Here is a 27,114-nt window from a genome sequence, read left to right as displayed (position 1 = left end):
TACTATATCATACTGTTTACATTAGAGTCGTGAGTTATTGTATTGTACTACTGTATTTTCATAAGTTGTTTGATCACATTGTGAAAAATGGAAACAGGGAGGTTGAAACTTGAAAGTTGTATTCGTATATGTATTTTCTTAAGTTGTTTTATCACATCATGCAAAACGAGCGTATCTCCTCTCTTTTTTGGTTAAGATGCGATTAGGGTGAGCAACCGTTTCCAGCATGCACCACCGTTGACAGTGAATTTCTGGGATATTCCCTCCTCTGTCTGCCTCTTTGGCGTGTGAGGTGCGAGGAACCTCGGTGCCTCGGTGCCAGCTCGTAGAGAGGGTTAGGGTTAGGCTTCTGCAGTGGAGCATTGTTGACGATTGCAGCGATGACAACCTCTTGAATAAGCTTACCTTGAGCTTTCCTATTTTGATGGTGGTGTCGATGGCTCATGACGTAGATTCCGGTCGTCCTTTCTAGACGATGATGCTAGAGTTTTCATAGTATGTCGATGCACCTGGCCGGCAATTTGGAACTTTGGACGCATCCCCTCATGTTGTTCCGTCCTAGGGCGCCGGCAATATGCCCGTGAGTTATAACGGAAGTCTGACTCTTGAATTTGCGTCTCTTCCAATTATGATGACTTCTTTTCCATGACGTTGGTCCAGCAGGACCGACCTTGATGACTTCCCTCCGCACCAACTTTAGGTTAGCTCCAATGATGGAGCGGCAATGAACCGACTCGTTTGGGAGGAAGATTATAATGTAATTTCATTTATTTTCTCAAGTTGTAGTTTACTTAATAGAACTAAGTGTTTTTATTGGTAAGAAAACATCCGGTGTCGTATGGCATAAACGACTAGTGAAAAGTAAGAATTTGGCAAAATAACAATAAAATTTTGCTAAGCTTCACCTTGAATGTTAGGCGATTAAGAAAATTCACAAACATAAGAAAAACCATGAACATAAGGATGAATCATTTGCCTTTGTATTGTCTAGCATTTGTCGGAAGACATGTAGAGGCGTGTCCCCGACAGATCTCGTGTGGGATTCAATTGGTTTTGCTATTTGACGGATCTTCATGGATCCAGCCTTTGTCCGTGTTTGTTCCTGTGGATCTTTCCACTCTACGCCTCTTTCATTTACAGACGGTTGTTTGTTCCGGTGGATTGATCATGTGGGGAATCTATCTATTACAAATAAGCTTACCTACCTTGGTAAAAAAAAAAATCCTTGGTGCCGCCGGTGAAAGAGGGGCAATGACGGTGACACGTCATTGGCTTGTATCAGTACTTACGATCGACGGTGGGTGGTCTATGAATCTAAATATAATTTCAAGTATTTTTTATGTTTCTTGTACGTGAAAAGTCAGATGTTTTTCTTTAAAGAAGAATTATCTGCATTTGTATGGACTGAAAATGATGCTTCACTGATCACAGAAAGGCATCATTCGAAACAAAACGAAAAGGATTCCATCGCGGACTACAAGAAAAAGTAGGCGGAAAAAAGTGTACACGCACACGATCGCGGTGGACTTGTTAATCCTCGTGTCCGGGAGACGTGGATTGCTTCAGGAAGGATCGGCCGGCGACGTGGAGGCCGCACGTGGCAGCACCACCAGCCCAGTTCATTCAACACTCCCTTGACCAGCTGCCGCACCGCCACCGCCGCGGACACTCCTCGCCTCCCCAGCAAGCCACGCGTGCGTGCTCACTGCTCAGCTCGCAGACCTTCCCAGCCATGGCGACGCCGACTCCCACTCCCACCTCGCCCGCTTCCATCCCGGCGTCCGTCGGTCGTGGCGGCTTCCTCCTCGCTCGCGCCCGGGTCGCCCCTGGCGCTGGCGGCCGATGGGCGGTCCGCGCCCAGCCGGCGGCGGCCGAGCTGGTGGAGCGGTCGGTGAACACCATCCGGTTCCTGGCCGTGGACGCCGTGGAGAAGGCCAAGTCCGGCCACCCGGGGCTCCCCATGGGGTGCGCGCCGCTGGGCCACGTCCTCTTCGACGAGTTCCTCCGCTTCAACCCCGCCAACCACGCCTGGTTCGACCGCGACCGCTTCGTGCTCTCCGCCGGCCACGGCTGCATGCTCCACTACGCGCTGCTCCACCTCGCCGGATACCAAGGCGTCACGGTCAGCTCTCTCACACTTTGATCGATTGCCAGAAGAACTCTGCATTTGTGCTCTGCCAAACTCTGTATGCGTGCTATGTCAAATGTCTGAACTGTCTGAAGTTGTTTCATATCACACGACCCACGTACTGTTTGACTAATTTTTGGCCAAAATTTTGCTAGGAGGTTTAATCCTCGCTTCACTAGTAACATAAAAGTTGAAATTTCCGGTGTAAATTCATGACTGAAATCTGAAAAGAGATAACTGTAATCTGCAATCACAGAATTTCAGTATACATGTAGATATTGAATTCTGAAGTAAATTCACAACTCTGTATTTGTGCTATGTCGAATTTTGACGTATGTATGTCTGGATAATAGACAATTGTTTGAGCCGTTGGAAAATCATATTTTTAGAATATCTAGTTACTCTTTCTTTTAGTAACTGGGAGCAAATTCTATTGGGTGAGCATGTTAGGAAAATGATGGGTGGTGCACGATGAATTTATCTGAACACTGACAAAGACAAAAAAAAAAAATCTGAACTCTAAAGTTGTTTGCTGATGCAGATAGATGATCTTAAAGCTTTCCGGCAGTGGGGAAGCAGAACTCCTGGCCATCCAGAAAACTTTGAGACAGATGGTGTTGAAGTCACAACTGGTTTGCCTCTTGAACATCTAGTGAACATTTTAAAGCTTCTACTACAGAAACTATGCTTGCCTGAACTGTTCTTATGTTTATGTAGGTCCTCTGGGGCAGGGCTTTGCAAACGCAGTTGGACTAGCACTTGCTGAGAAACACCTGGCTGCTCGCTTCAACAAGCCCGATTTAACTGTCGTGGACCATTACACGTAAGTTAATATTTACTTGCTAGACAAGATGTGATTACTAACCTAATGTGCATAGGGACAGGGGTAATACAATTCTGTCTCTTCATGGTACCATAGGTATGTTATACTTGGGGATGGTTGTCAGATGGAAGGTGTTGCGAATGAGGCCGCCTCCCTTGCTGGCCACTGGGGTCTTGGAAAGTTGATTGCCTTCTATGATGACAATCATATATCAATCGATGGAAGTACGGCTATTGCTTTCACTGAAGATGTGCTTGCCCGATATGAGGCCCTAGGATGGCATACTATCTGGGTGGAGAATGGCAACACTGGCTACGATGACATCCGTGCAGCTATAAAAGAAGCTAAGGAGGTCAAAGATAAGCCAACTCTTATCAAGGTGATCAGATAGGCAGTAATATTGTTCTGTTTCAGTAATATTCATCAGACAAGTGACAACTGGAACTGGTCTTGTATATGTAGGTGACTACTACAATTGGTTATGGATCTCCAAACAAGGCAAGCACACACAGCGTCCATGGGAGCGCTTTAGGTTCCAAAGAAGTAGAGGCAACCAGAAAAAATCTTTCATGGGCTCATGAGCCTTTCCATGTGCCTGATGAGGTGAAAAGGTACAGTGTAGTTCTTGTACAACTCAAGCTGCAGAGCGTCACAGTACTCGCAAACAAATTATTCTGTTTTCAAGAAATTCAAACATTTAGTTGTTCTGGATGCTGTATGCTTCATACAATCTTGAACATGTTTTTTTCAGTTTCATTGTACATACATTCATATGGTAAATACCAATTTTATGGTATAATAGTGTCTGTTTCGAGGAAACAGTCTTGACAAGATAGCATACTACTGTTGGCGAATGCCGATGCAAATTCTCAGTTCTGAACCTTGTTGACAATTATTCTGCAGTGGACACTTAATTTTTGTTTGGAACGGAGGCTCTACATTTCAGTTTTCAAATTATTGCATAGTAATATGGTATTGCATTGAGCTTAGTTTGTTCTGCACTGAAGTTTGATTAAAATAATCATCCCTTACAGGCATTGGGCTCACCATCTTGACGAGGGTGCTTCTCTTGAAGCTGAATGGAATGCAAAGTTTGCAGAATATGAAAAGAAATACCACCAGGAGGCTGTCGAGCTAAATAGCATAATATCAGGGAAGCTTCCGGCTGGGTGGGAAGATGCTCTTCCGGTGAGTTCTCCTCTGAACCTTAAATGTCATGTCTATGTAGTAATATTCATCAAGTTTCTGAACGATTTATAATTCTGACTTTGTTTCCTTGTTTTTTCTGCAGAAATATACCCCTGAAAGTCCTGCTGATGCTACAAGGAACCTATCTCAGCAGTGCTTGAATGCTCTTGCTAAAGTAATACCTGGATTTCTTGGAGGCAGTGCTGATCTTGCGTCGTCAAACATGACACTGCTAAAGATGTTTGGTGATTTCCAGAAGGACACCCCTGAAGAGCGAAACATCCGCTTTGGTGTTAGAGAGCATGCGATGGGCGCCATTTGCAATGGCATTGCTGTACATAGCCCTGGCCTGATACCTTACTGTTCGACATTCTTCGTGTTCACTGACTACATGAGAGCCCCTATACGCCTTTCGGCCCTGTCTGAATCAGGAGTGATCTTTGTGATGACTCATGATTCCATTGGGCTTGGAGAAGATGGGCCAACACATCAACCAGTTGAGCAGTTATTCAGCCTTCGAGCAATGCCGGGCATATTAATGCTCCGACCAGCTGATGGAACTGAGACTTCTGCTGCTTATAGGATCGCGGTTATCAACAGGAAGAGGCCCTCTATCCTTGCACTCTCTAGGCAGAAGCTTCCGCAGCTGGAAGGGACATCGGTTGAAGGCGTTGCTAAGGGAGGGTATGTCATTTCTGACAATTCCTCAGGCAACAAACCTGACCTCATCTTCATCAGCACAGGCTCTGAGCTCGAGATTGCGGAAAAAGCCGCAGATCAGCTGAGGAAGGAGGGGAAATCTGTACGGGTTGTCTCGCTTGTTTGCTGGGAATTGTTTGAGGAGCAGTCTGAGGAATACAAGGAGAGTGTCCTACCAAGCGATGTTACTTCCAGGATTAGCATCGAGGCTGGTGTCACACTGGGATGGGAGAAGTATATCGGACAGAAGGGCAAAGCAATCGGCATTGACCGTTTCGGTTCAAGTGCTCCTGCTGGAAGAATATACAAGGAGCTTGGTCTGACGGTGGAAAATCTGATTGCAACAGCTAAATCACTGTAAAGGGATCATTGCATTGCTCAACAGCCAAATCTCCTCAAGGTTTGCTCCTATATCATATATGCTATCTTAATAATCAATAAATGGCAGTCTCGAGGTTTGTTTGTTGCAGCTCGCGGGGCTTATTGAGGTGTAAATAATAACAATGTCTGCCTAATAGGCCTAGTAATTAAGCCAGTTTATTTTTCCAACTCTGCTTAGTAATAGATAATTTCGGGAATGCCCACTGCAACTCATATAGAATTACTGTTGCACGGGAAATAAAATATTCATATAGTCCTATGTCCCCATGAAAAAATAAGAAACTCATATATATTTTGCTGTCGTCAAGTTGCAAGTTACTGTGGTACGGCGATTAAATTGCCAGGATCTGAACTCCATTGCTGTCGTCAAGAAAGTCTATGTGCTTTATTTCTTGTATTTTTTTACAAGGGTCGAAGAATCCCCCTTTGTTCTCCTCTATCTATTTTTCTCTACTACACCAAATACTCTGGTTCTCTACTTCGTTCTGCTGCCACTTGTTTTGTGTGTGTGGTGAAAGATGAGAGCCACCTCTAAAATCATCTTAGTGGTTAGTGCAAGCTAAACCTTATCATCTTACTGTGTTTTCTACATGATGTTTGCATACACATGACAAAAATGTTGGGTATGGCATCTTAAGTTAGGATGAAATCTCAGGAAGACGGTTGATCCTCTTTCTGTGTCATATAGATTCCGGCCATATTGCCTAGCTAGTTGGTTTCTGAAAAACAAAGTGTAACGAAATCGGAGAAATATCCGAGCAAGTCGGATATATTTCTATCCCTTGTCTAGCTACAAGTTACTATAGTCCTGGGATTATGTCGCCAGCATCTGAACATAGTTGCAATCTCCTCCCTGCGTGGTGCCAGTGGAGCCGCTAAGGTCACTGAGAATTCCTCCAGAGCTGCACCATTCGACAGCAGAAAATTTGCAAGTATCCTGTTGAAGCCATTCCCAGTGTACTTCGCGATATTGATCCTTTTGAGGCTATGGCGGGAGCAAGGGATGCCCCATCGCCACATGCTCCTGAACATCCACTCATCATCATAGATGTCGTCGTCGGCGTTGTCGCAGATCTCCGGCTCAGGGTCTGAATCTGAGTCGCCGCCGTACTCATCGTCAGAGTAGTATGTCTGCTTCAATGTCTCGGAGCCTAGAGGAAACAACGACAGCGCTTCCAGGTGTAGGGTGCTGGCGACCAGGACGGCGACGGACCGGACGACGTGATCGGCGGCCAAGAACCCCTTGAGGACCAGGTGCCGGAGCTGGGGTAAGTGGTCGCGGGCTATGGCTGTGATCTCGCTGCTGTAGTAGGCCATTGAGGGGCGCAGCTCGAGGTGAAGGTACGTCAGCTTCTTGCACCGGCTGATGAGCTCAAGACTGGAGCGATTTCCATTGGTGCTTTGCTTGTGAGGTCCTCACAGATATCGATGGTCAGCGCCACCACCTCGCCGTAGTTGGGGACGTCTAGGATGGTGTCCGAAGGGAGGCCGCCCTTGTAGCGTAGGGACCGCAGGCACTGTGTTCGCAGCACGACCCGCCGGGCGTTGTGGCAGCAGACCATGGCGAAGCTTCGGAGGCGGTCGCTGCACTACCAGAATTTAGGCAGTTGCCGACGGGCATATCTATGCCGACGGCCCCCGTCGGCATATATGGTCTTACCCCGACAGCACAACTAAAGCCGTCGGCGTAGAAAGGCCGTCGGCGTATAACCATCTATGCCGACGGGGGCCGTCGGCATAGATAAGCCGTCGGCGTTTCTCCGAATATACCGACGCGGGACGTCGGCATAGAGCAGGTCGTCGGCATATCACGTGGCCCGTCTACCCGTGCGGCGACGGCAGTTTGACGGCGTCAGGCTACGCCGACGGGCTAACGGTGGCCGTTGGCATAGCTACGCCGACGTCATCGATCCACCGCGCCGCCACGTCATCGATCCGCGTCGTTCGCCGGTCCCGTGGGGTGGCATTTCTATGCCGACGGCTAGGCCGTCGGCATAGGCCTGGCCCACGTTTTTGCCACGTCATTGATCCCCGCCCTACGCCATGTCATCGATCCAGGGCTCTACCGTTCCGTGGCCGTAGCTATGCCGACGGCTAGGCCGTAGGCATAGATTTCTAATAATATTTTTATATTTTTTGTATTTTCTCTTATTATTTTGTATTTTTTTCCAATACTAATTTCATTAACTTAAATGTACAGAAAACATATATCGATTGCCCCCCACACGGGCCTTCTTCCGTCGTGTCATGGAGAGGTTAGACGGGACGGGCCGGGTGCCTGTGGGGGGTAGCAATGCCGCCAGGTGTTGCGGTGAGCCCTCCTACGGTTGTGGAAACATTGGCAGGCGCAGGCACGCGGCTCCGGGGTGTGCCCCCTCCCCCCTCACGGGCGTCGATGCCGCCGTGCCCCGGGGGGGGGGGGGGGGACGGCCACGTCGGGCCGACGCAGATGGAATCTTGGGGTGGGTTGTGCCGGGACTGTGTTGGGGGGTGTACCTATGGCTGGGCTATGACAACAAGGTGAAAAGGTCCACCGGTCAAACTACGTCCAGCGAAAGTCAAAGGGATAGACCCGGCGGTCGTCTGTGTTAGGGTTAGACGGGACGGGGTACCTGGGGGGTAGCAATGCCGCCAGGTGTTGTGGTGGCCCTCCTACGATTATATAAGCATGGTGGCAGGCGTAGGCACCCGGCACGCGGCTTGTATGAGGTCCCGGTGCGACGCTCCGGTGGCATTGCTACCCCCCTAGGGCCCTCGTCCCGCCAAACCCTGTAGCGTTTGACCACGGGATCTACCCCTTTGACTTTGCACGGACAGGCTTTGAGCAGTAGACGTATCCACCCGGTTGTCTAAGGTCAGCCCAGATGTTGCACCAAAGTGTTCCTATGGGCTGACCTATCGCAACCAGGTGGAAGAGTCCACCGGTCAAAGCCCGTCCGACGAAAGTCAAAGGGCTAGATCTACTGGTCAACTGGGATTCGGGGTGGCCTTCGGGGTATAGCTATGCCACCGAAACATCGCACGGGTCCCGATGCATGTGTGAAAGTGTTCTAGCATGTGTAGACGCCCGTCTTGGGGCTCCGTGGTGTGGCCCCCCTCCACGAAGGCAGAGCAGCCGTCACTTAGAGGGGGGATGTGCGGGTGCGGTGGAACCGGAGGGAATCTAGTGTTGGGTTGGGTCCAGACTGTGTTCGGGAATGTTCCTATGGGCTGACTTATCGCAACCAGGTGGAAGAGTCCACCGGTCAAAGCCCGTCCGGCGAAAGTCAAAGGGGTAGATCTACTGGTCAACTGGGATTCGCGGTGGCCTTCGGGGTGTAGCTATGCCACCGAAACATCGCACGGGTCCCGATGCATGTGTGAAAGTGTTCTGGCATGCGTAGACGCCCGTCTTGGGGCTCCGTGGTGTGGCCCCCCTCCACAGAAGGCAGAGCAGCCGTCACTTAGAGGGGGGGATGGTGCGGGTGCGATGGAACCGGAGGGAATCTAGTGTTGGGTTGGGTCCAAACCGTGTTCGGGGATGTTGCTATGGGCTGACCTATCACAACCAGGTGGAAGAGTCCACCGGTCAAAGCCCGTCCGGCGAAAGTCAAAGGGCTAGATCTACTGGTCAAGTGGGATTCGCGGTGGCCTTCGGGGTGTAGCTATGCCACCGAAACATCGCATGGGTCGCGATGCATGTGTGAAAGTGTTCTGGCATGCGTAGACACCCGTCTTGGGGCTCCGTGGTGTGGCCCCCCTCCACGGAAGGTAGAGCAGCCGTCAGTTAGAGGGGGGATGGTGCGGGTGCGGTGGAACCGGAGGGAATCTAGTGTTGGGTTGGGTCCAGACCGTGTTCGGGGATGTTCCTATGGGCTGACCTATCGCAACCAGGTGGAAGAGTCCACCGGTCAAAGCCCGTCCGACGAAAGTCAAAGGGCTAGATCTACTGGTCAACTGGGATTCGGAGTGGCCTTCGGGGTATAGCTATGCCACCGAAACATCGCACGGGTCCCGATGCATGTGTGAAAGTGTTCTGACATGTGTAGAAGCCCGTCTTGGTGCTCCGTGGTGTGGCCCCCCTCCACGGAAGGCAGAGCAGCCGTCACTTAGAGGGGGGATGTGCGGGTGCGGTGGAACCGGAGGGAATCTAGTGTTGGGTTGGGTCCAGACCGTGTTCGGGAATGTTCCTATGGGTTGACATATCGCAACCAGGTGGAAGAGTCCACCGGTCAAAGCCCGTCCGACGAAAGTCAAAGGGCTAGATCTACTGGTCAACTGGGATTCGCGGTGGCCTTCGGGGTGTAGCTATGCCACCGAAACATCGCACTGGTCCCGATTCATGTGTAAAAGTGTTCTGGCATGCGTAGACGCCCGTCTTGGGGCTCCGTGGTGTGGCCCCCCTCCACGGAAGGTAGAGCAGCCGTCACTTAGAGGGGGGGATGGTGCGGGTGCGATGGAACCGGAGGGAATCTAGTGTTGGGTTGGGTCCAAACCGTGTTCGGGGATGTTGCTATGGGCTGACCTATCACAACCAGGTGGAAGAGTCCACCGGTCAAAGCCCGTCCGGCGAAAGTCAAAGGGCTAGATCTACTGGTCAACTGGGATTCGCGGTGGCCTTCGGGGTGTAGCTATGCCAACGAAACATCGCATGGGTCGCGATGCATGTGTGAAAGTGTTCTGGCATGCGTAGACACCCGTCTTGGGGCTCCGTGGTGTGGCCCCCCTCCACGGAAGGTAGAGCAGCCGTCAGTTAGAGGGGGGGATGGTGCGGGTGCGGTGGAACCGGAGGGAATCTAGTGTTGGGTTGGGTCCAGACCGTGTTCGGGGATGTTCCTATGGGCTGACCTATCGCAACCAGGTGGAAGAGTCCACCGGTCAAAGCCTGTCCGACGAAAGTCAAAGGGCTAGATCTACTGGTCAACTGGGATTCGGGGTGGCCTTCGGGGTGTAGCTATGCCACCGAAACATCGCATGGGTCCCGATGCATGTGTGAAAGTGTTCTGGCATGTGTAGACGCCCGTCTTGGGGCTCCGTGGTGTGTCCCCCCTTCACGGAAGGTAGAGCAGCCGTCACTTAGAGGGGGGATAGTGCGGGTGCGGTGGAACCGGAGGGAATCTAGTGTTGGGTTGGGTCCAGACCGTGTTCGGGAATGTTCCTATGGGCTGACTTATCGCAACCAGGTGGAAGAGTCCACCGGTCAAAGCCCGTCCGGCGAAAGTCAAAGGGCTAGATCTACTGGTCAACTGGGATTCGCGGTGGCCTTCGGGGTGTAGCTATGCCACCGAAACATCGCACGGGTCGCGATGCATGTGTGAAAGTGTTCTGGCATGCGTAGACGCCCGTCTTGGGGCTCCGTGGTGTGGCCCCCCTCCACGGAAGGCAGAGCAGCCGTCACTTAGAGGGGGGATGGTGCGGGTGCGGTGGAACCGGAGGGAATCTAATGTTGGGTTGGGTCCAGACCGTGTTCGGGAATGTTCCTATGGGCTGACTTATCGCAACCAGGTGGAAGAGTCCACCGGTCAAAGCCCGTTCGGCGAAAGTCAAAGGGCTAGATCTACTGGTCAACTGGGATTCGCGGTGGCCTTCGGGGTGTAGCTATGCCACCGAAACATCGCACGGGTCCCGATGCATGTGTGAAAGTGTTCTGACATGCGTAGACGCCCGTCTTGGGGCTCCGTGGTGTGGCCCCCCTCCACGGAAGGCAGAGCAGCCGTCACTTAGAGGGGGGGATGGTGCGGGTGCGATGGAACCGGAGGGAATCTAGTGTTGGGTTGGGTCCAAACCGTGTTCGGGGATGTTGCTATGGGCTGACCTATCACAACCAGGTGGAAGAGTCCACCGATCAAAGCCCGTCCGGCGAAAGTCAAAAGGCTAGATCTACTGGTCAACTGGGATTCGGGGTGGCCTTCGGGATGTAGCTATGCCACCAAAACATCACAGGGGATGGTGCGGGTGCGATGGAACCTGATGGTGTGGTGGCATGTCCGAAGAGGCGGGACGCGTGTACGGGGTGTGCCCCCCTCACGGACGGCGCCGCCGCCGGCGACCCCACGCGTTCGTTTCCTCCCTCTAGGTGCGGGGTACCGGGTCCCATACAGACGGTAAACTAAGAATCTAAAAATGTAATAACTGAATTAGTGAACTATTTAAACATGTCTAATTGCTTTTCCCTCGGCGAGGTGGGACTATTTTTTTTAAAAAAAAGTAGTTGCCATCTATGCCTACGGCATAGCCGTCGGCATAGGCCTCCTCCCTATGCCGACGGCCAGGCCGTCGGCATAGAGCCACCCTTATCCACTCGATGGCCCTCTCGCTGTCAGGTGGGACCACTCCTATGCCGACGGCCTGGCCGTCGGCATAGGGCCACCTTATCCTCGTCACCCCGGCCCTCCTCCTCCACTCGTTTCTCTCCTCGCACCCAACCTCTCCTCGACACCCAACCGCCGCCGCCACCCTCTCCACGCCGTCGACGCCCCCCTAGCTGCTCGTCCCGCTACCGGCTGCCGCCATCTCCACCCACCCGCGCCGCGCTGCCGCTCCGCCCTACCCGCCCCGTCCCCACCCACCCACCCACCCGCGCCGCGCCGCCGCTCCACCCACCCGCCCCGACCTCGTCCCCGCCCCGGCCAACGCCCCGCCCCGCCCCGACCTCGTCTCTGCCCTGGCCGACGCCCCGCCCCGCCCTCGTCTCCGCCCTGGCCGACGCCCCTCCCCGCCCCGAGCTCGTTCCCGCCCCGACCTCGTCTCCGCCCCGGCCGACGCCCCTGCCCCGGCTCGACCTCGTCCCCGCCCTGGCCGCCGCCCCACCCCAACCTCGTCCCCGCCCAACGCAGCCACCCCGCCGCCGCCTCGACCTCCTCTCCGTTAGGTCCGGCTCCCTCCCCGGATTATTTTTGTTTTTTCATGATTTTGCAGAGGATAAGAGGGCTAAATGTGATAGTTGATAGATGATAGATGATAGATGATTGGTAGATGATGATGATGATAGATGATTGGTAGATGATGATGTTGATGATAGATGATGGTGTTTTTTATGCTTCGATAATTTTTAGATGATGATGATGTTTTTTTATGATTCGATGATTGTTAGACGATGATGATGATATTGTGATGTTCTATGAGTTGTGATGTTCTAATTTTTCTTGCTACTGTTTTTAGGTGGATGGATGTATGGATAAATTTTTCTTAGATGGATTCATGGATGTTGTTAGAATCATAGATGGTGGATGGATGGAATGTCGGTGAATTTTTTTAGAAACTTTGTTTGTCATATATTTTTAGGTGGATGGATGTATGGATAAATTTTTCTTAGATGGATTCATGGATGTTGTTAGAATCATAGAAGGATTCTGGTGCGATTCTGTTTTGTTTGTCATATATTTAATGTTAGGTCATGTTGACAGATGTATGTGGTAAAGTTAATGATAGATGAATGGATGGATGGATGTTGGACAAAATTTGACACTTGACTGAGATGTGATGATCTTGTTATTTTTTTGATACTCATAATGATCTTGATAAAATAATTGAAGACAAAATTTTGAGACTTACTAAGATGTGATGATCTTGCTAAAAAAATGATACTCATGATGATGTTGCTAAAAAAATAGAAGACAAAAGTTTGACACTTTACTGAGATGTGATGATCTAAGTTGTTCTTTCGGTGGAATTTGCAGGCTTTGTGGTGTCGCATTTCATCGGAGTGACCGTTGTACGACGCGTTGGTCCCCCTGAGCATCCCTCTGCTGTTCGACTACTTCCTCTACAGCCGAGGGTGAGCTACAAGTCCATCCCCTCCATTTTTTCATATCACTAGATTTCATTCTCAAGTCAACTGACGTAACCTAGGCGTCTCCCGTCCGAAAGAGTTGCATGGATAAATATGCATTCAATTGCATATTTATCACCGCAGCTCTTTCGGATTGTCCAGCGTTTTTCACGGACAGCCCGAGGATGTGTAGATTGGGTATGTTCTCCATGTTCTACCCCGTTCCGAGACAGGATTTCGGCGGCGCCTCCCTATTATTCTCTGGAGCACATTCTCTCGGCTATTTGCCGAGACGTGTATCTGGAGAACAGCGGGGAGGTGCTGCCGAAATTTTGTCTCAGAACGGGGTAGAATGGAGAACGTACTCAATCTACACATCCTCGGGTGGGATTAGGACCCATCTTTACCTATTAGAGATGTAGGTGGATTAAACGCGGTAGAAACTGAAAATTTGATGCCATTAATTTAAGTGAATCCTTAATTATGTTGTGTGGGTTGCAAAAAAGCAGAGGATGGCAGATAATCAGTGGATGTACAGTGGTTTTATCTGTCGGAATCGAGTAACATCAGAGTGGATCGCGAAAACCGATGTGTATTTGAAGGAGATATTCCGTCGTCTAATGAGAATTATCCCACCATGCCCCTGTGCGAGATGTGCCAGACATCACCGTAGAAATCAGACGGACATGAGTGAGCACCTTCGCACGCACGGATATATGCCAAACTTTGACATGCCACCGATAAACATAGCCGAGCAGGACCGTGGTAGAGAGGAGTTGATGCGACAACGCATCGATGGATATGAGGACGACGGGGTCAGGGACATGCTAGATGATGTCATTGTTGCAGAAACGGCAAATGCGACACCTTCAGAGAATGAACCGGAGGAGCCGGAGGCAACCGCAAAGGCCTTCTTGGAGGTCTTGGCCTCGTCGAAGAAACCTCTTTATGCGGGTGCGAAAATATCTCAGCTGGATGCCATCTCGAAACTGATTGCGGTCAAGGCTGAGTACGGCTGTAGCCAGAAATGCTTCAAAGCATTCCTGGGAGTATGGGCTAACAGCCTCCCTGAGGGTCATGAATTGCCGAAAAGCATGTATGATACAAAGAAAATCATGAAGGCACTCTCTATGGATTATGAGAAAATAGATGTTTGCCCGAAGAATTGCCTTTTGTTTAGGCACGAGTATGCGGATGACAAGTACTGTAGGAAGTGCGGTTCGTCTCGGTACATTGAGGTGGTCGGTGAGGATGGTGAGAAAAAGCAGCTAACCATCCCCGTTAAGGTTCTTCGATATCTTGATTTTATAAAAAGACTGCAGCGCCTTTTCATCACGAAGGAGTCTGCCAAAATGATGAAGTGGCACAAGGAAGGTATAAGGTACAATCCAAAAAAATCATACATCCATCGGGAGGGGAAGCATGGAAGTCATTCGATGAAGAATACCCCGAGGAAGCAGCCGAGGCTGGGAATGTCAGAATAGCCATATCAGGTGATGGGTTGAATCCATATGGTATGTCATTCAATCCATACAGCTGCTGGCCTGTGTTTGTAATTCCGCTCAATCTTCCTCCCGGTGCCCTAATGCAACGGAAGACCATGTTCTTGTCGCTCATCATTCCGGGGCTTGACTACCCGGGGAAGCAATTGGGTGTGTTTATGCAGCCGCTTGTGGATGCTTTGCACCATTCTTGGTACTTTCCGAGGTTGACATACGACCGGGATTTGCAGAGAAATTTCTTGATGAAAGTTTGGTTGCACTATTGCATGCATGACTTTCCCGGCTATGCTCTATTCTGCGGATGATGTACAAGTGGTAAGATGCCATGCCCAGTGTGCATGCAGGCTCTGCGAATGATTTGGCTGAGTAAGGGTGGCAAGTATGTAGCCTTTGACCTGCATCGACAGTTCCTGAAGGAAATATGCCCTAGAGGCGATAATAGAGTTATTATTTATTTCCTTATATCATGATAAATGTTTATTATTCATGCTAGAATTGTATTAACCGGAAACATAATACATGTGTGAATACATAGACAAACAGAGTGTCACTAGTATGCCTCTACTTGACTAGCTCGTTAATCAAAGATGGTTATGTTTCCTAACCATGAACAAAGAGTTGTTATTTGATTAACGAGGTCATATCATTAGTTGAATGATCTGATTGACATGACCCATTCCATTAGCTTAGCACCCGATCGTTTAGTATGTTGCTATTGCTTTTCTTCATGACTTATACATGTTCCTATAACTATGAGATTATGCAACTCCCGTTTACCGGAGGAACACTTTGGGTACTACCAAACGTCACAACGTAACTGGGTGATTATAAAGGAGTACTACAGGTGTCTCCAATGGTACATGTTGGGTTGGCGTATTTCGAGATTAGGTTTTGTCACTCCGATTGTCGGAGAGGTATCTCTGGGCCCTCTCGGTAATGCACATCACATAAGCCTTGCAAGCATTACAACTAATATGTTAGTTGTGAGATGATGTATTACGGAACGAGTAAAGAGACTTGCCGGTAACGAGATTGAACTAGGTATTGGATACCGACGATCGAATCTCGGGCAAGTAACATACCGATGACAAAGGGAACAACGTATGTTGTTATGCGGTCGGACCGATAAAGATCTTCGTAGAATATGTAGGAGCCAATATGGGCATCCAGGTCCCGCTATTGGTTATTGACCGGAGACGTGTCTCGGTCATGTCTACATTGTTCTCGAACCCGTAGGGTCCGCACGCTTAAGGTTACGATGACAGTTATATTATGAGTTTATGCATTTTGATGTACCGAAGGTTGTTCGGAGTCCCGGATGTGATCACGGACATGACGAGGAGTCTCAAAATGGTCGAGACGTAAAGATTAATATATTGGAAGCCTATATTTGGATATCGGAAGTGTTCCGGGTGAAATCGGGATTTTACCGGAGTACCGGGAGGGTTACCGGAACCCCCCGGGAGCTATATGGGCCATAGTGGGCCTTAGTGGAAAAGAGAAGGGGCTGCCCTAGATGGGCTGCGCGCCTCCCCCTTCCCCTAGTCCTATTAGGAGTAGGAGAGGTGGCCGGCCCCCTCCTCCTCTTTTCCCCCTCCGCGAATCCTATTCCAACTAGGATTGGGGGGGGGGGGGAATCCTACTCCCAGAAGGAGTAGGACTCTCCTGGCGCGCCAAGCTTGCCCGGCCAGCCTCCCCCCTCTAGTCCTTTATATACTGAGGTAGAGGCACCCTAGAACACACAAGTTGATCCACGTGATCTAGTCCTTAGCCGTGTGTGGTGCCCCCAGCCACCATATTCCTCGATAATACTGTAGCGGAGTTTAGGCGAAGCCCTGCTGCTGTAGTGCATCAAGATCATCACCACGCCGTCGTGCTGACGGAACTCTTCCCCGACACTTTGCTAGATCGGAGTCCGGGGATCGTCATCGAGCTGAACGTGTGCTCGAACTCGGAGGTGCCGTAGTTTTGGTGCTTGATCGGTTGGATCGTGAAGACGTACGACTACTTCCTCTACGTCGTGTCAGCGCTTCCGCAGTCGGTCTGCATTGGGTACGTAGACAACACTCTCCCCTCTCGTTGCTATGCATCACATGATCTTGCGTGTGCGTAGGAAATTTTTTGAAATTACTACGAAACCCAACAGTTCCTCCCTCCAGACCATCCAGACAGGGAAGACGAGAAGAACTTCACAAAAGGCCAGGTTGTTCATGAAGTAACCAAGATTCCAACATTTTCGGGGGCAGATGTTCTTGCTCAGCTAAAAGCTCTCAAGCCTAAAGTCAAAGGCAAAGGCAAAGCCAAAGCCAAAGGCTTCGAGGGATATGGTGAGACACACAACTGGACGCACATTACCCCCTTCTCGCAGCTTCCCTATTTCAAGGACCTCAAACTTCCTTACAATATTGATGTGATGCACACCGAAAAGAATGTGGCAGAGTCACTTTTCCACACGATCCTCAACATTCCTGATAAGACGAAGGATAACGTAAAAGCTAGAGCCGATCAACAGAGAATTTGTGATAGACCACGCCTGAACATGAAGCCTCCCACAGGCGGTCGAAAAAACTGGTTTAAGCCAGATGCTGACTTTGTCCTTAAACCGCCAGAAAAAAAAGTACTTATCTGGCTGAAACAAATTTTGAAGTTCACCGATGGTTATGCATCGAATATAAGTAAGGGAGTCAATCTTTCAACGGGCAAAGTGACCGGCCTGAAGAGTCATGACTACCATGTATGGATTGAGCGGATAATGCCGGTGATGGTTCGAGGCTATGTCCCCGAGCATGTCTGGCGAGTGCTTGCCGAGCTTAGCCATTTCTTCCGCACGCTCTGTGCTAAAGAAGTAAGTAAAGAGGTGATTGAAAAATTGCATAAGAAGGCACCGGAGTTGATAGTCAAGCTAGAGAAGATCTTTCCGCAGGCTTCTTTAGTCCGATGACACATCTCATTCTGCACCTCGCGAACGAGGTATTGTTGGGGGGCCCTGTGCAAAATCGCTGGCAGTACGGCCCTGAGAGGCAGAACAAGCATCTCCGACGGAAATGTGGAAACAAAGCTAAGATTGAAGCTTCCATAGCTGAGGCAGTTATCCTAGAGGAGGTGTCAGACCTCAGGACATCATACTATCCAGACCACGTTCCCCATCTGCATAACAAGGTGCCTCGATACAATATAGAAGAGCCCAAGTATCAACCCAGGCTCGATCTATTCAACGCGCAAGGTGGGAGGGCTGGGGCCTCGAAATCTTATAACATGCCACGACAAGAGTGGGAGGACCTCATGTTCTATATCTTGCACAACATCAAGGAAGTTGAGGAAGCGTGGATGAGGTAATACCACTACACCATTCCTTTATGTCTTCCACATCATCATGTTTCATGTTCACTTAGTCCCGGTCTAACACCGCTTATCTTTTTTTAGTGATTTCGTTCAAGAGGAATGGACGGGAGTGAATCCTCCTACTGAGGCGGAGGCACTTACTCTTCTCCGTCATGGAAACCCTGGACGTAAAAATTTTGTTGCTTGGTTCATGGAGAAAGTAATTTTCCACACTCCCCTATTAAATACCTACTTCAACATTTATTAGTTAACTGAACTAATGCACGCAACAATGCCGTGAGCTCCCAGTGGCTGCCACGTGGCACGTCTATGCCGACGGCTTAGCCGTCGGCTTAGTTTGAAACTATGCCGACGGCTAAGCCGTCGGCATAGGCCTGCTCCAGGAGCTCCTAGTGGCTGCCACGTGGCAGGTCTATGCCGACGGTCTAGCCGTCGGCATAGATTCAACCTAAGCCGACAGCTATGCCGACGGCCAGGCCGTCGGCACAAACCTGCCACGTGGCGAGCAAGCATCGGTCAGCACTTGACGGCGGCCGCCGTTAGGCGATAACGTTGCCGACGGCCGGGGCCGTCAGCATAGATGTACGGACACCGTCGGGATAGGGCCTATGCCGACGGCATTCCTGGCTACGCCGACGGATATTTTGCCGACGGCCCTATGCCGTCGGCATAGGCCTGTCCCGACGGCCATTCAGGGATATGCCGACGGCCCTGGCCGTCGGCATAGGGTGCGATTCCGGTAGTGCTGGACACGGTGATGGTGGTGGCAGTCGGGCACTCCTTGAGCGTCAGTTCGGCGAGGTGCGGGCAGCTCGAGACCAGCTGCTGCAGCACCGCGACACGCGCCATGATCCGCTTTAGGCAGAGCGTCTGGAGCGACGCGGCGACGACGACGCCCCAGGGCAGGTCGAGCGTCCAGTTGGCCAGGCGCAGGCGGCGCAGCGTGGCGCACCGGAAGAGCTGGCGCGGCGTCTTGGTGTAGCTGCCCCTGACGTCTTCCCCGAAGTCGGCCTTCCCGAAGCAGCTGCCGAAGGGGCAGAGCCTGCGGTGGGAGTAGTGCCGGTACTGCAGCGCGAGGTTGATCTCCTCGGCGTCGGAGGAGGCGGCGGTGGCGATCCAGCCGTCGAGCAGGTCGTCCGGCGGCTGGCGCGCGTGCAGCCGGAGGACACGGATCGGCGTGGTGGGGCCCTTGGAGAAGATGGCGCCCGTCACCTTGCTGTCGAAGCACACGGGGAGGCTGATTCCCCGCCACCGGCGGTCCGTCTTGCGATCGACGAGGTCCACAACCGGCACGCCGTCGGAGACGCGGCGCCACCGGCGGGACAGCGAGGTGGTGCGCGTGGCCTCGTCGGAAGGGAGGTGGGAGAGGATCCGCTCCAGCACCTCGTCCGGCAGAGCGCTCAGGCGGTCTACGTGTCGGCGCCGGTGCGGGGGCATCTTCGTGAGCGATGACCAACGACTGAGATGTGAGAGTTTTCTAGGTTACCTCCGGAAAAGCTTTGGTTACCTCCGGAATTTACGTGATTCACGTCCCGATCGAAAACCCCAATTTTAGTCAGAGCATCTCCAAGGCGCCGGTTGCACCGCGCGCAAAAAACACATATGCCGCGCGCGCATCGCCTGGTTTGGCGCGGCGCGCAGCGCTGGCTCCAGCAGCCGCGCTAAAATGCAGCGTGCGCGCGCCGCTCCAGCAGCGCGCAAAAATGCAGCGCGCGCGACGCGCAAAAACAACATATGCATTCGAAAACAAAAGCAAAAAAAATAAAAAACAAACAAAAATAAATAGTTCAATTTCGTTTATTACAACTCAAACAAACAGTTTATCGTTCAATACAACAAATAGTGCAATTAAACACAACAAATAGTTCAACAATACAATAACGAACGCACAAATCATGATGCTCTTTGTCGTCCATTCCATGCCCACCACTCCTCAACGAGATTCTTCTGAAGATCATTATGCGCTGCAGGACGTCGAATGGCATGATAGGAGGCAACAAAACGGGCCATCCTTTCAGCCCTCCGTCGCACTCGCACGGAATATCCCAAGAGCTCATACTGAGAGTAGTCTACATCTTGACCACGCTCATTCTCGATGATCATGTTGTGCATGATCACACAAGCGTGCATTGTGTATCAAAGCATCTTTTGATCCCAAAATCTAGTCGGTCCTCTCACAATAGCAAATTGGGCTTGCAAAATCCCAAAAGCTCTCTTCACATCTTTTCTAGCCGCCGCATGAGCATTGTGGAAATCAAGATTTTTCTTACCTTCTGGCTTTTTCAATGGCTTGACAAAGGTTTGCCACTTTAGATAGATGTCATCCGCTAGATAATAGCCATAGTTGTATGTACGGCCATTTGCTATAAACTGCACCGGTGGCAACTCCCCATTTGCAATCTTACTCATCAGTGGTGACCGGTTGACAACATTGATGTCATTCAAAGATCCAGGAATTCCAAAGAATGCATGCCAAATTCAAGTCTCTTGATCGGCCACCGCTTCAAGGATTATAGTGGAACCCTTTTTTGGCCGTGGAATTGCCCATTCCATGCCTTTGGACAATTCTTCCAACTCCAATGCATGCAATCTATTGAGCCAAGCATGCCAGGAAAGCCGCGAGCTTTGTTCATCGCCAAAAGCCTTGTGACGTCTTCAGCGTTGGGAGATCTCAAATACTCCTCGCCAAACACTTGCACAATTCCGACTGCGAAGCGCTTGACATACATGATGGCTTGGCTCTCGCCCATAGCCAAGTGATCATCAACTAGATCAGCCGGTATACCGTATGCCAACATACGCAAAGCGGCTGTCACCTTCTGAAAGGTGCTATGCCCGAGCTCTCCGGCGGCATTCCTCCTTTGCTGAAAAAAGCGGTCATGGCTCGCTAGTTTCTCTGCAATGCGCCTGAACAACTCGGTGCCACTAGTAGAAAACAGGGCTATGGTCCAGGCCGGGTCAGCCCATTAGTCCCGGTTCAGTGTAGAACCGGGACTAATGGAGGCATTGGTCCCGGTTCGTGAGCCCAGGGGGCCGGCCGGGCCACGTGGGCCATTGGTCCCGGTTCATCTGGACCTTTTGGTCCCGGTTGGTGGGACGAACGGGGACCAATGGGCCTGGCTCCTGGCCCACCACCATTGGCCCCGGTTCGTGGAATGAACCAGGACCACAGGCTCCCCTTTAGTCCCGGTTTGTGCCACGAACCGGGACTAAAGGGTTCGCCCTCGTTGCACCTAGAGTTTAGTCCCACCTCGCCAAACAAAGGGCGCCCACACCTGCTTATGAGCCCGTCCCTCTCTGCGTTGTTGAGCTCCTCTCAAAGTGAAAATAGATGCACCTATAGAGGAAAATTGGACCTAAATTCATAAATAGAAATGAATTATGGATTTATGTTTAATTTTCTCTATAAGTGCATCTATGTTCACTAACAGAGAAGTTTTTATTTTTTGTGACCTAAAATAAAAAAGAAATCACTAAAAAACTATAAGTATTTAGTTCTAAGTAGAAATGAAAAAATAAATAGCAAAAAAGAAAAAAAAATGCCTATAATATTTGTAAAGTTATTCATAAACTAGTGATTCACACAAATTTTAAAAAATTCAAATTTAAACTATTCAAATTTTAAAACTAATGGCACTAGCTAACAGAAAGTTTATAATTTTTGTGACCTAAAATAAAAAAGAAATCACTACAAAACAAAAAAAAGTGCCACCTACTATTAAATAGCAAGGAAAAAGATTGACTCAAAAATCAATTTTAACTATTCTACTTTGAAAACTAATGGCACTAAAGTTAATCACAAACTTGAGATTCACACAACTTTCAAACAATTCAAATTTTAACTATTCTAATTTGAAAACTAGTGGCACTAGCAAAGTTAATCACAAACTTGAGATTCACACAAATTTCAAAGAATTCAAATTTTAACTATTCAAATTTGAAAACTAATGGCACTAGTAAAGTTAATCACAAACTTGAGATTCACACAAATTTCAAAGAATTCAAATTTTAACTATTCTAATTTGAAAACTAGTGGCACTAGCAAAGTTAATCACAAACTTGAGATTCACACAAATTTCAAACAATTCAAATTTTAACTATTCTAATTTGAAAACTAGTGGCACTAGCAAAGTTAATCACAAACTTGAGATTCACACAAATTTCAAAGAATTCAAATTTTAACTATTCTAATTTGAAAACTAATGGCACTAGTAAAGTTAATCACAAACTTGAGATTCACACAAATTTCAAAGAATTCAAATTTTAACTATTCTAATTTGAAAACTAGTGGCACTAGCAAAGTTAATCACAAACTTGAGATTCACACAAATTTCAAAGAATTCAAATTTTAACTATTCTAATTTGAAAACTAATGGCACTAGTAAAGTTAATCACAAACTTGAGATTCACACAAATTTCAAACAATTCAAATTTTAACTATTCTAATTTGAAAACTAATGGCACCAGTAAAGTTAATCACAAACTTGAGATTCACACAAATTTCAAAGAATTCAAATTTTAACTATTCTAATTTGAAAACTAATGGCACTAGTAAAGTTAATCACAAACTTGAGATTCACACAAATTTCAAAGAATTCAAATTTTAACTATTCTAATTTGAAAACTAATGGCACTAGTAAAGTTAATCACAAACTTGAGATTCACACAAATTTCAAAGAATTCAAATTTTAACTATTCTAATTTGAAAACTAATGGCACTAGTAAAGTTAATCACAAACTTGAGATTCACACAAATTCCAAAGAATTCAAATTTTAACTATTCTAATTTGAAAACTAATGGCACTAGTAAAGTTAATCACAAACTTGAGATTCACACAAATTTCAAAGAATTCAAATTTTAACTATTCTAATTTGAAAACTAATGGCACTAGTAAAGTTAATCACAAACTTGAGATTCACACAAATTTCAAAGAATTCAAATTTTAACTATTCTAATTTGAAAACTAATGGCACTAGTAAAGTTAATCACAAACTTGAGATTCACACAAATCTTAAAAAATTCAAATTTAAACTATTCAAATTTAACTATTCATAAACAAATTTTGTGACCTAAAATAAAAAATAAAGCAAAAAAAAAGAAAATGAATAATGCAGAAAACAAAACAAAAAATCTGGAAAAAAAACTTATATTAACAATAAGTATTTTGTTATAAGTAGAAAAAAAATAAAATAAATAAAGCAACAAAGAATAAATTATCTAAGTATTTTCTGTTTAGAACATTATAAGCAAAAAGAAACTTTAATAGCAAAAAGAATTTCATAAATATTTTGCTGTTAGTAAAAAACAAAAAACTAGTAAGTATTTTGCTGTTAGTAAAAAACAAAAAACTGGATTTTTTTTAAAAAAATGCCGCCTACTGGGCCACCACAGCTTGCGTACGACTAGAAACCCGCTAGTTGGGCCAGGATGCAGGCCCACAGTAGGCCCAGTAGGCCCACAGGCACAGAGAGTGGATTTAGGCCCGTAAGCCTGCAGTAGAGAGGAGCTCGAAGTGGTCGGCTCCGCAGGGCTTATAAACCACTCCGAGCCCCTCTCGGCTAGCGAGGTGGGACTAAACATCCCAACGCACCGCGGCAGTTCCAGTACACGCCCTTTGGTCCCGGTTGGTGGCACCAATCGGGATGAAAGGGGTCCTTTCGTCCCGGTTCGTGGCACCAACCGGGACTAAAGGACGCCGCTTCCCGCCCTTTGGGCTGCCGAAAAGTGGCCTTTGGTCCCGGTTCGTGGCACAAACCGGGACGAAAGGGGTGCATTGGTCCCGGTTTGTGCCACGAACCGGTACCAATGACTTGGGAAATTTTCACATTTCCCTCGCAGTTGCCCCCGACGACGCCGAGCACATCGACGCCGCCAGGCTGCCCCAACGCCGTTCGCCGCCCCTGCCGTCTCCCCGACCGCGCCGTCGCCGTCGCCGCCCCGTGCCCCCCTGCCTCCTCGCCGCCGACGCCGTGCCCCTCACCGTCGCCGTCCGCCGCCCCTGCCGTCGCCCCCGACCGTGCCGTCGCCGTCGCCGCCCCGTGCCCTCCTGCCTCCTCGCCGCCGACGCCGTGCCCCTCAACGTCGCCGTCCGCCGCCCCTGCCGTCTCCCCCGACCGCGCCGTCGCCGTCGCCGCCCCGTGCCCCCCTGCCTCCTCGCCGCCGACGCCGTGCCCCTCCTCGTCGATCGCCGCCCCGACTTGCGTAATTTCCTAATTTGGAATGTATAGTTAATTTAGTTGTATAGTTAGGATGTATAGTTAATTTAGATGTATAGTTAATTTAGTTGTACTTAATTTAGATGTATAGTTTAGATGCAAAAGTTAGAATTTTTTTTCTGTTCATACATTTTTTTGGTGATATTATTGTTGCATATGCAAAAGTTTGTGTGTTCATATATATGCAAATAATATGTCAATTTTTTCATAGATTTTTTATGATTTTTTTGTTGTAATTTTGTTCATAGAATTTTTATTTTGTTCATAGAATTTTTATTATTTTTTTCTGTTGTAATTTTGTTCATATTGTGTAGGAATCTGAACGTTATGTATGATCAAAGTCATTTATGTATATGTTCATATTTTGAAGAAAAAGAAGGAGAGAAAAAAGGAAAATAAGAAGAGGAAGAAGGAGAAGAAGAAGAGGAGAGAAATAACAGGAGAAATAAATAAGAAGATGAAAAAAAAGAAGAAAAAAAGAAGAGAAGAAGAAGGAATAGAGGAGAAGAAGAAGAATTCTTCTTGTTCTCCTATATTATTCCTTCTTCTTCTCTTTTTTTTTCTTTTTTTTTCTTCTCCTTTTCCTTTCTTCTTCTCCTCTTTTTTTCTTCTTCTTCCTCTTCTTATTTTTTGTTATCGGGTATGTCGTTGTCGACATACCCCCCTCCCCGATAATTAACTTTTAGTAATTAGTACTACTTAGAAAGTGTTTAATGGAATTAGTTAGAACTAGGTAAACTTGTTTATTTTTAGTAAGTACTACATTATTCTATTTATAGTAAGTGCTTAGTAGTTGAACTAGTTGATTTAATAAAACTGGTTTATTTTACTATAGAAGTAGTTTATTTTTAGCAAGAAAATTAATAGAACTAGTTTATTTTGCGGTTTATTTTACTATAGAAGTAGTTTATTTTACTACTTTATTTTGTGATTTGATTTTTCTTATTGAATGCTCAAATTGGAGAGCACTATGCAAGGCATATGCATATGATTAGTTGAATAATAATGATCTAATTTAGTCTTTGAATTATGAACGTATAGGAAATGTCATCATCGGACGACGAAAGTCTCCCGGGGGAGTGCGACTGGTGCCACGACGATCGAGGTGAGTGCGACAGGCCTCACCTGGACGATGGTCGGCGCTTCAGCATTAAGCTCGAGGAGACTTTCGAAGTTGAAACGGTACGCAACGACGACAAGTGTTTTTTTTCATAATTAAGCATGACTTCAACTATTTCAACGTGTAATTTTCATCTTTTACAATTCGAGTATAGTTTATCCCATGCCATGCAAGACGCTATGTCTTGGAGAGGATGGATTTTGAAGACCATGAAAATTTTGAAACGAAGAAAATTCACCTAAGGACCCATCATGATGTGGATTTTGAAGTAAAGTTGTATAATGCTGAGAGCGTAACTCATTTTGGTTGCAAAAATTGGGAAGCATTTTACAAATTGTATGGTTTTGATGAGGGTATGCTTGTCACCATGGATCTTGGTGATCCTGAAATAGAGCAAGACAATATGGACATTTGGGTCCTTGTTGATACTCCCCTAGTTCTACCGCTATGTGAGTTTCTCAAACATAGTTAATTATTAACTAATTTATATTGTTCATTTCAAAATAGTTGACACCTTATTTCCATTGACAGCTTATTTTGAAGTATCAAAGAATGTGCAGAAGATGGTAGATAGAACTTACTACACCGATGGCTCTGAGTTAACTTACAAGGAGAAAACTCATCTGGTTGGATTTTGTAACGATCTTGAGAATTACAATATCTACAATCGAACTCCTCAACATTATGGTCAATACGTGCCACTAGTGCACGTGTTGAACTACGGTAACTACCATGGAGATACCCTGGTAAGTTTTTTTACTATTACGACATCCGTGCATCTTTTTGCATACTTCTAAAACTAGTACATCATTGCTAACTACGAAGTTATTACTATGTTTTTCAACAGCTTATCCCAGAGGTTGTGTGCCTTATTTGATGTATCAGAATGGCGGCAGCCTTCGTGTTTTGAACATATATCCAGGTCATCCTACGAATCTCAACTGTCCATACCGGATTTCTAAAAGAAGTGGAGACATGACAATCAAAGGATGGAAAAAATGTATGGACAGTCGTAAGGAGCTTCTTGGAAGCAAAAGGAAGCGAGGCACAAGAATTGGAGACAGGATGATCTCCATTCTTCATAATGGAGAGTCAGGGTCTATATTGTTTTATGCTATTTTACCTTAAGTGTGTTTAGGTCCTACCTGATACTGATGATCATGTGCTAAGAACAATTATGTAGGGTTGGGTTCGATGACTATGAGGATGATGATCGTATGACTTATTATTAATAACGAGTAGAAATTGTATGATGATGCTTGATTAATTAGTAGGACTTGTTATTATATATGATGATGTATGATGCGAGCATGCATGAGTTATTATATATATATCTACGGGTGAAATGAACATAGCAGTAGCGTAGGTAAACCAAGGATGAAGATATAAGAGAGGACACTTCTCTCTATTAACTAGCTAATAACAACCTAAAAATAACCCCCTAAACCCCTAAAACAGCCACTTTTTTTTAAAAAAAAAAGAAAAACCTCAGCTCCAGCCAGATGCTGACGCGTGGAAGCCTATTGGTCCCGGTTTATGTCATCAACCGGGACCAAAGGCCCCCCTGCCTGGGCTGCCGGCACTGCCCACGTGGAGGGCCTTTAGTCCCGGTTCTAGATTGAACCGGGACTAAAGGGTCGGGGCATTAGTACCGACACTTTAGTCCCGGTTCAGGAACCGGGACTAAAGGCCCTTACGAACCGGGACTATAGGCCCTTTTTCTACCAGTGTGCTCATCCTAAACCGGCGACGAAAATATGACTCGGGGTATGTGGGATTCTCCGCAAAATAATGCCTAATCAATCTGTTGTGGGCATCGATCCTATCCCTCCAAATTTTTTGCCGACCCATAACCAAACCACCGTGCTTCGGTTTTTTATTAATATGCATAGCTAGGATCATTGCAAGATCCTCCTCCTCTTCCATATCAAATTCTTCTTCGGAAGAATCATACGACGAACTCAT

General features: G+C 47.8%; 2 protein-coding genes and 1 pseudogene across 3 annotated transcripts; 1 reads left to right on the top strand and 2 right to left on the bottom strand.

Annotated features, from left to right (window-relative positions):
• Positions 1–1,633: 1,633 nt before the first annotated feature.
• Positions 1,634–12,590, top strand: LOC125535417 (transketolase, chloroplastic-like). 2 transcript variants are annotated; one of them, XM_087543002.1, is made up of 8 exons: positions 1,634–2,122; positions 2,670–2,760; positions 2,846–2,951; positions 3,048–3,330; positions 3,414–3,562; positions 3,986–4,139; positions 4,243–5,238; positions 12,360–12,590. In XM_087543002.1, exons 1-7 carry the CDS (start codon positions 1,733–1,735, stop codon positions 5,197–5,199), a joined length of 2,130 nt encoding a protein of 709 aa, XP_087399128.1. In that variant the 5' UTR covers positions 1,634–1,732; the 3' UTR covers positions 5,200–5,238; positions 12,360–12,590. The 2 variants fall into 2 exon arrangements, with proteins under 2 accessions (XP_087399128.1, XP_048554430.2); XM_048698473.2 differs by lacking the exon at positions 12,360–12,590 and having other exon boundaries at positions 4,243–5,607.
• Positions 5,962–19,279, bottom strand: LOC147983526 (F-box/LRR-repeat protein At2g42720-like; annotated as a pseudogene).
• A 1,044-nt stretch (positions 19,280–20,323) lies between these two features.
• On the bottom strand, positions 20,324–27,114 carry LOC147983525 (uncharacterized). Its single transcript, XM_087540761.1, has 2 exons — positions 26,875–27,114; positions 20,324–20,728 (listed from the first exon to the last, which is right to left on the bottom strand). The coding sequence occupies exons 1-2, from the start codon at positions 27,112–27,114 to the stop codon at positions 20,324–20,326; spliced, it is 645 nt and encodes a 214-aa protein (XP_087396887.1).

The sequence above is a fragment of the Triticum urartu genome, chromosome 2A, assembly GCF_056163025.1.
Source record: "Triticum urartu cultivar PI428250 chromosome 2A, HENAU_Tu73, whole genome shotgun sequence".
NCBI classification, from domain to species: domain Eukaryota; kingdom Viridiplantae; phylum Streptophyta; class Magnoliopsida; order Poales; family Poaceae; genus Triticum; species Triticum urartu.
Note: the sequence above shows the minus strand (reverse complement) of the source record. Positions and strands in the feature narration are given on the sequence as shown.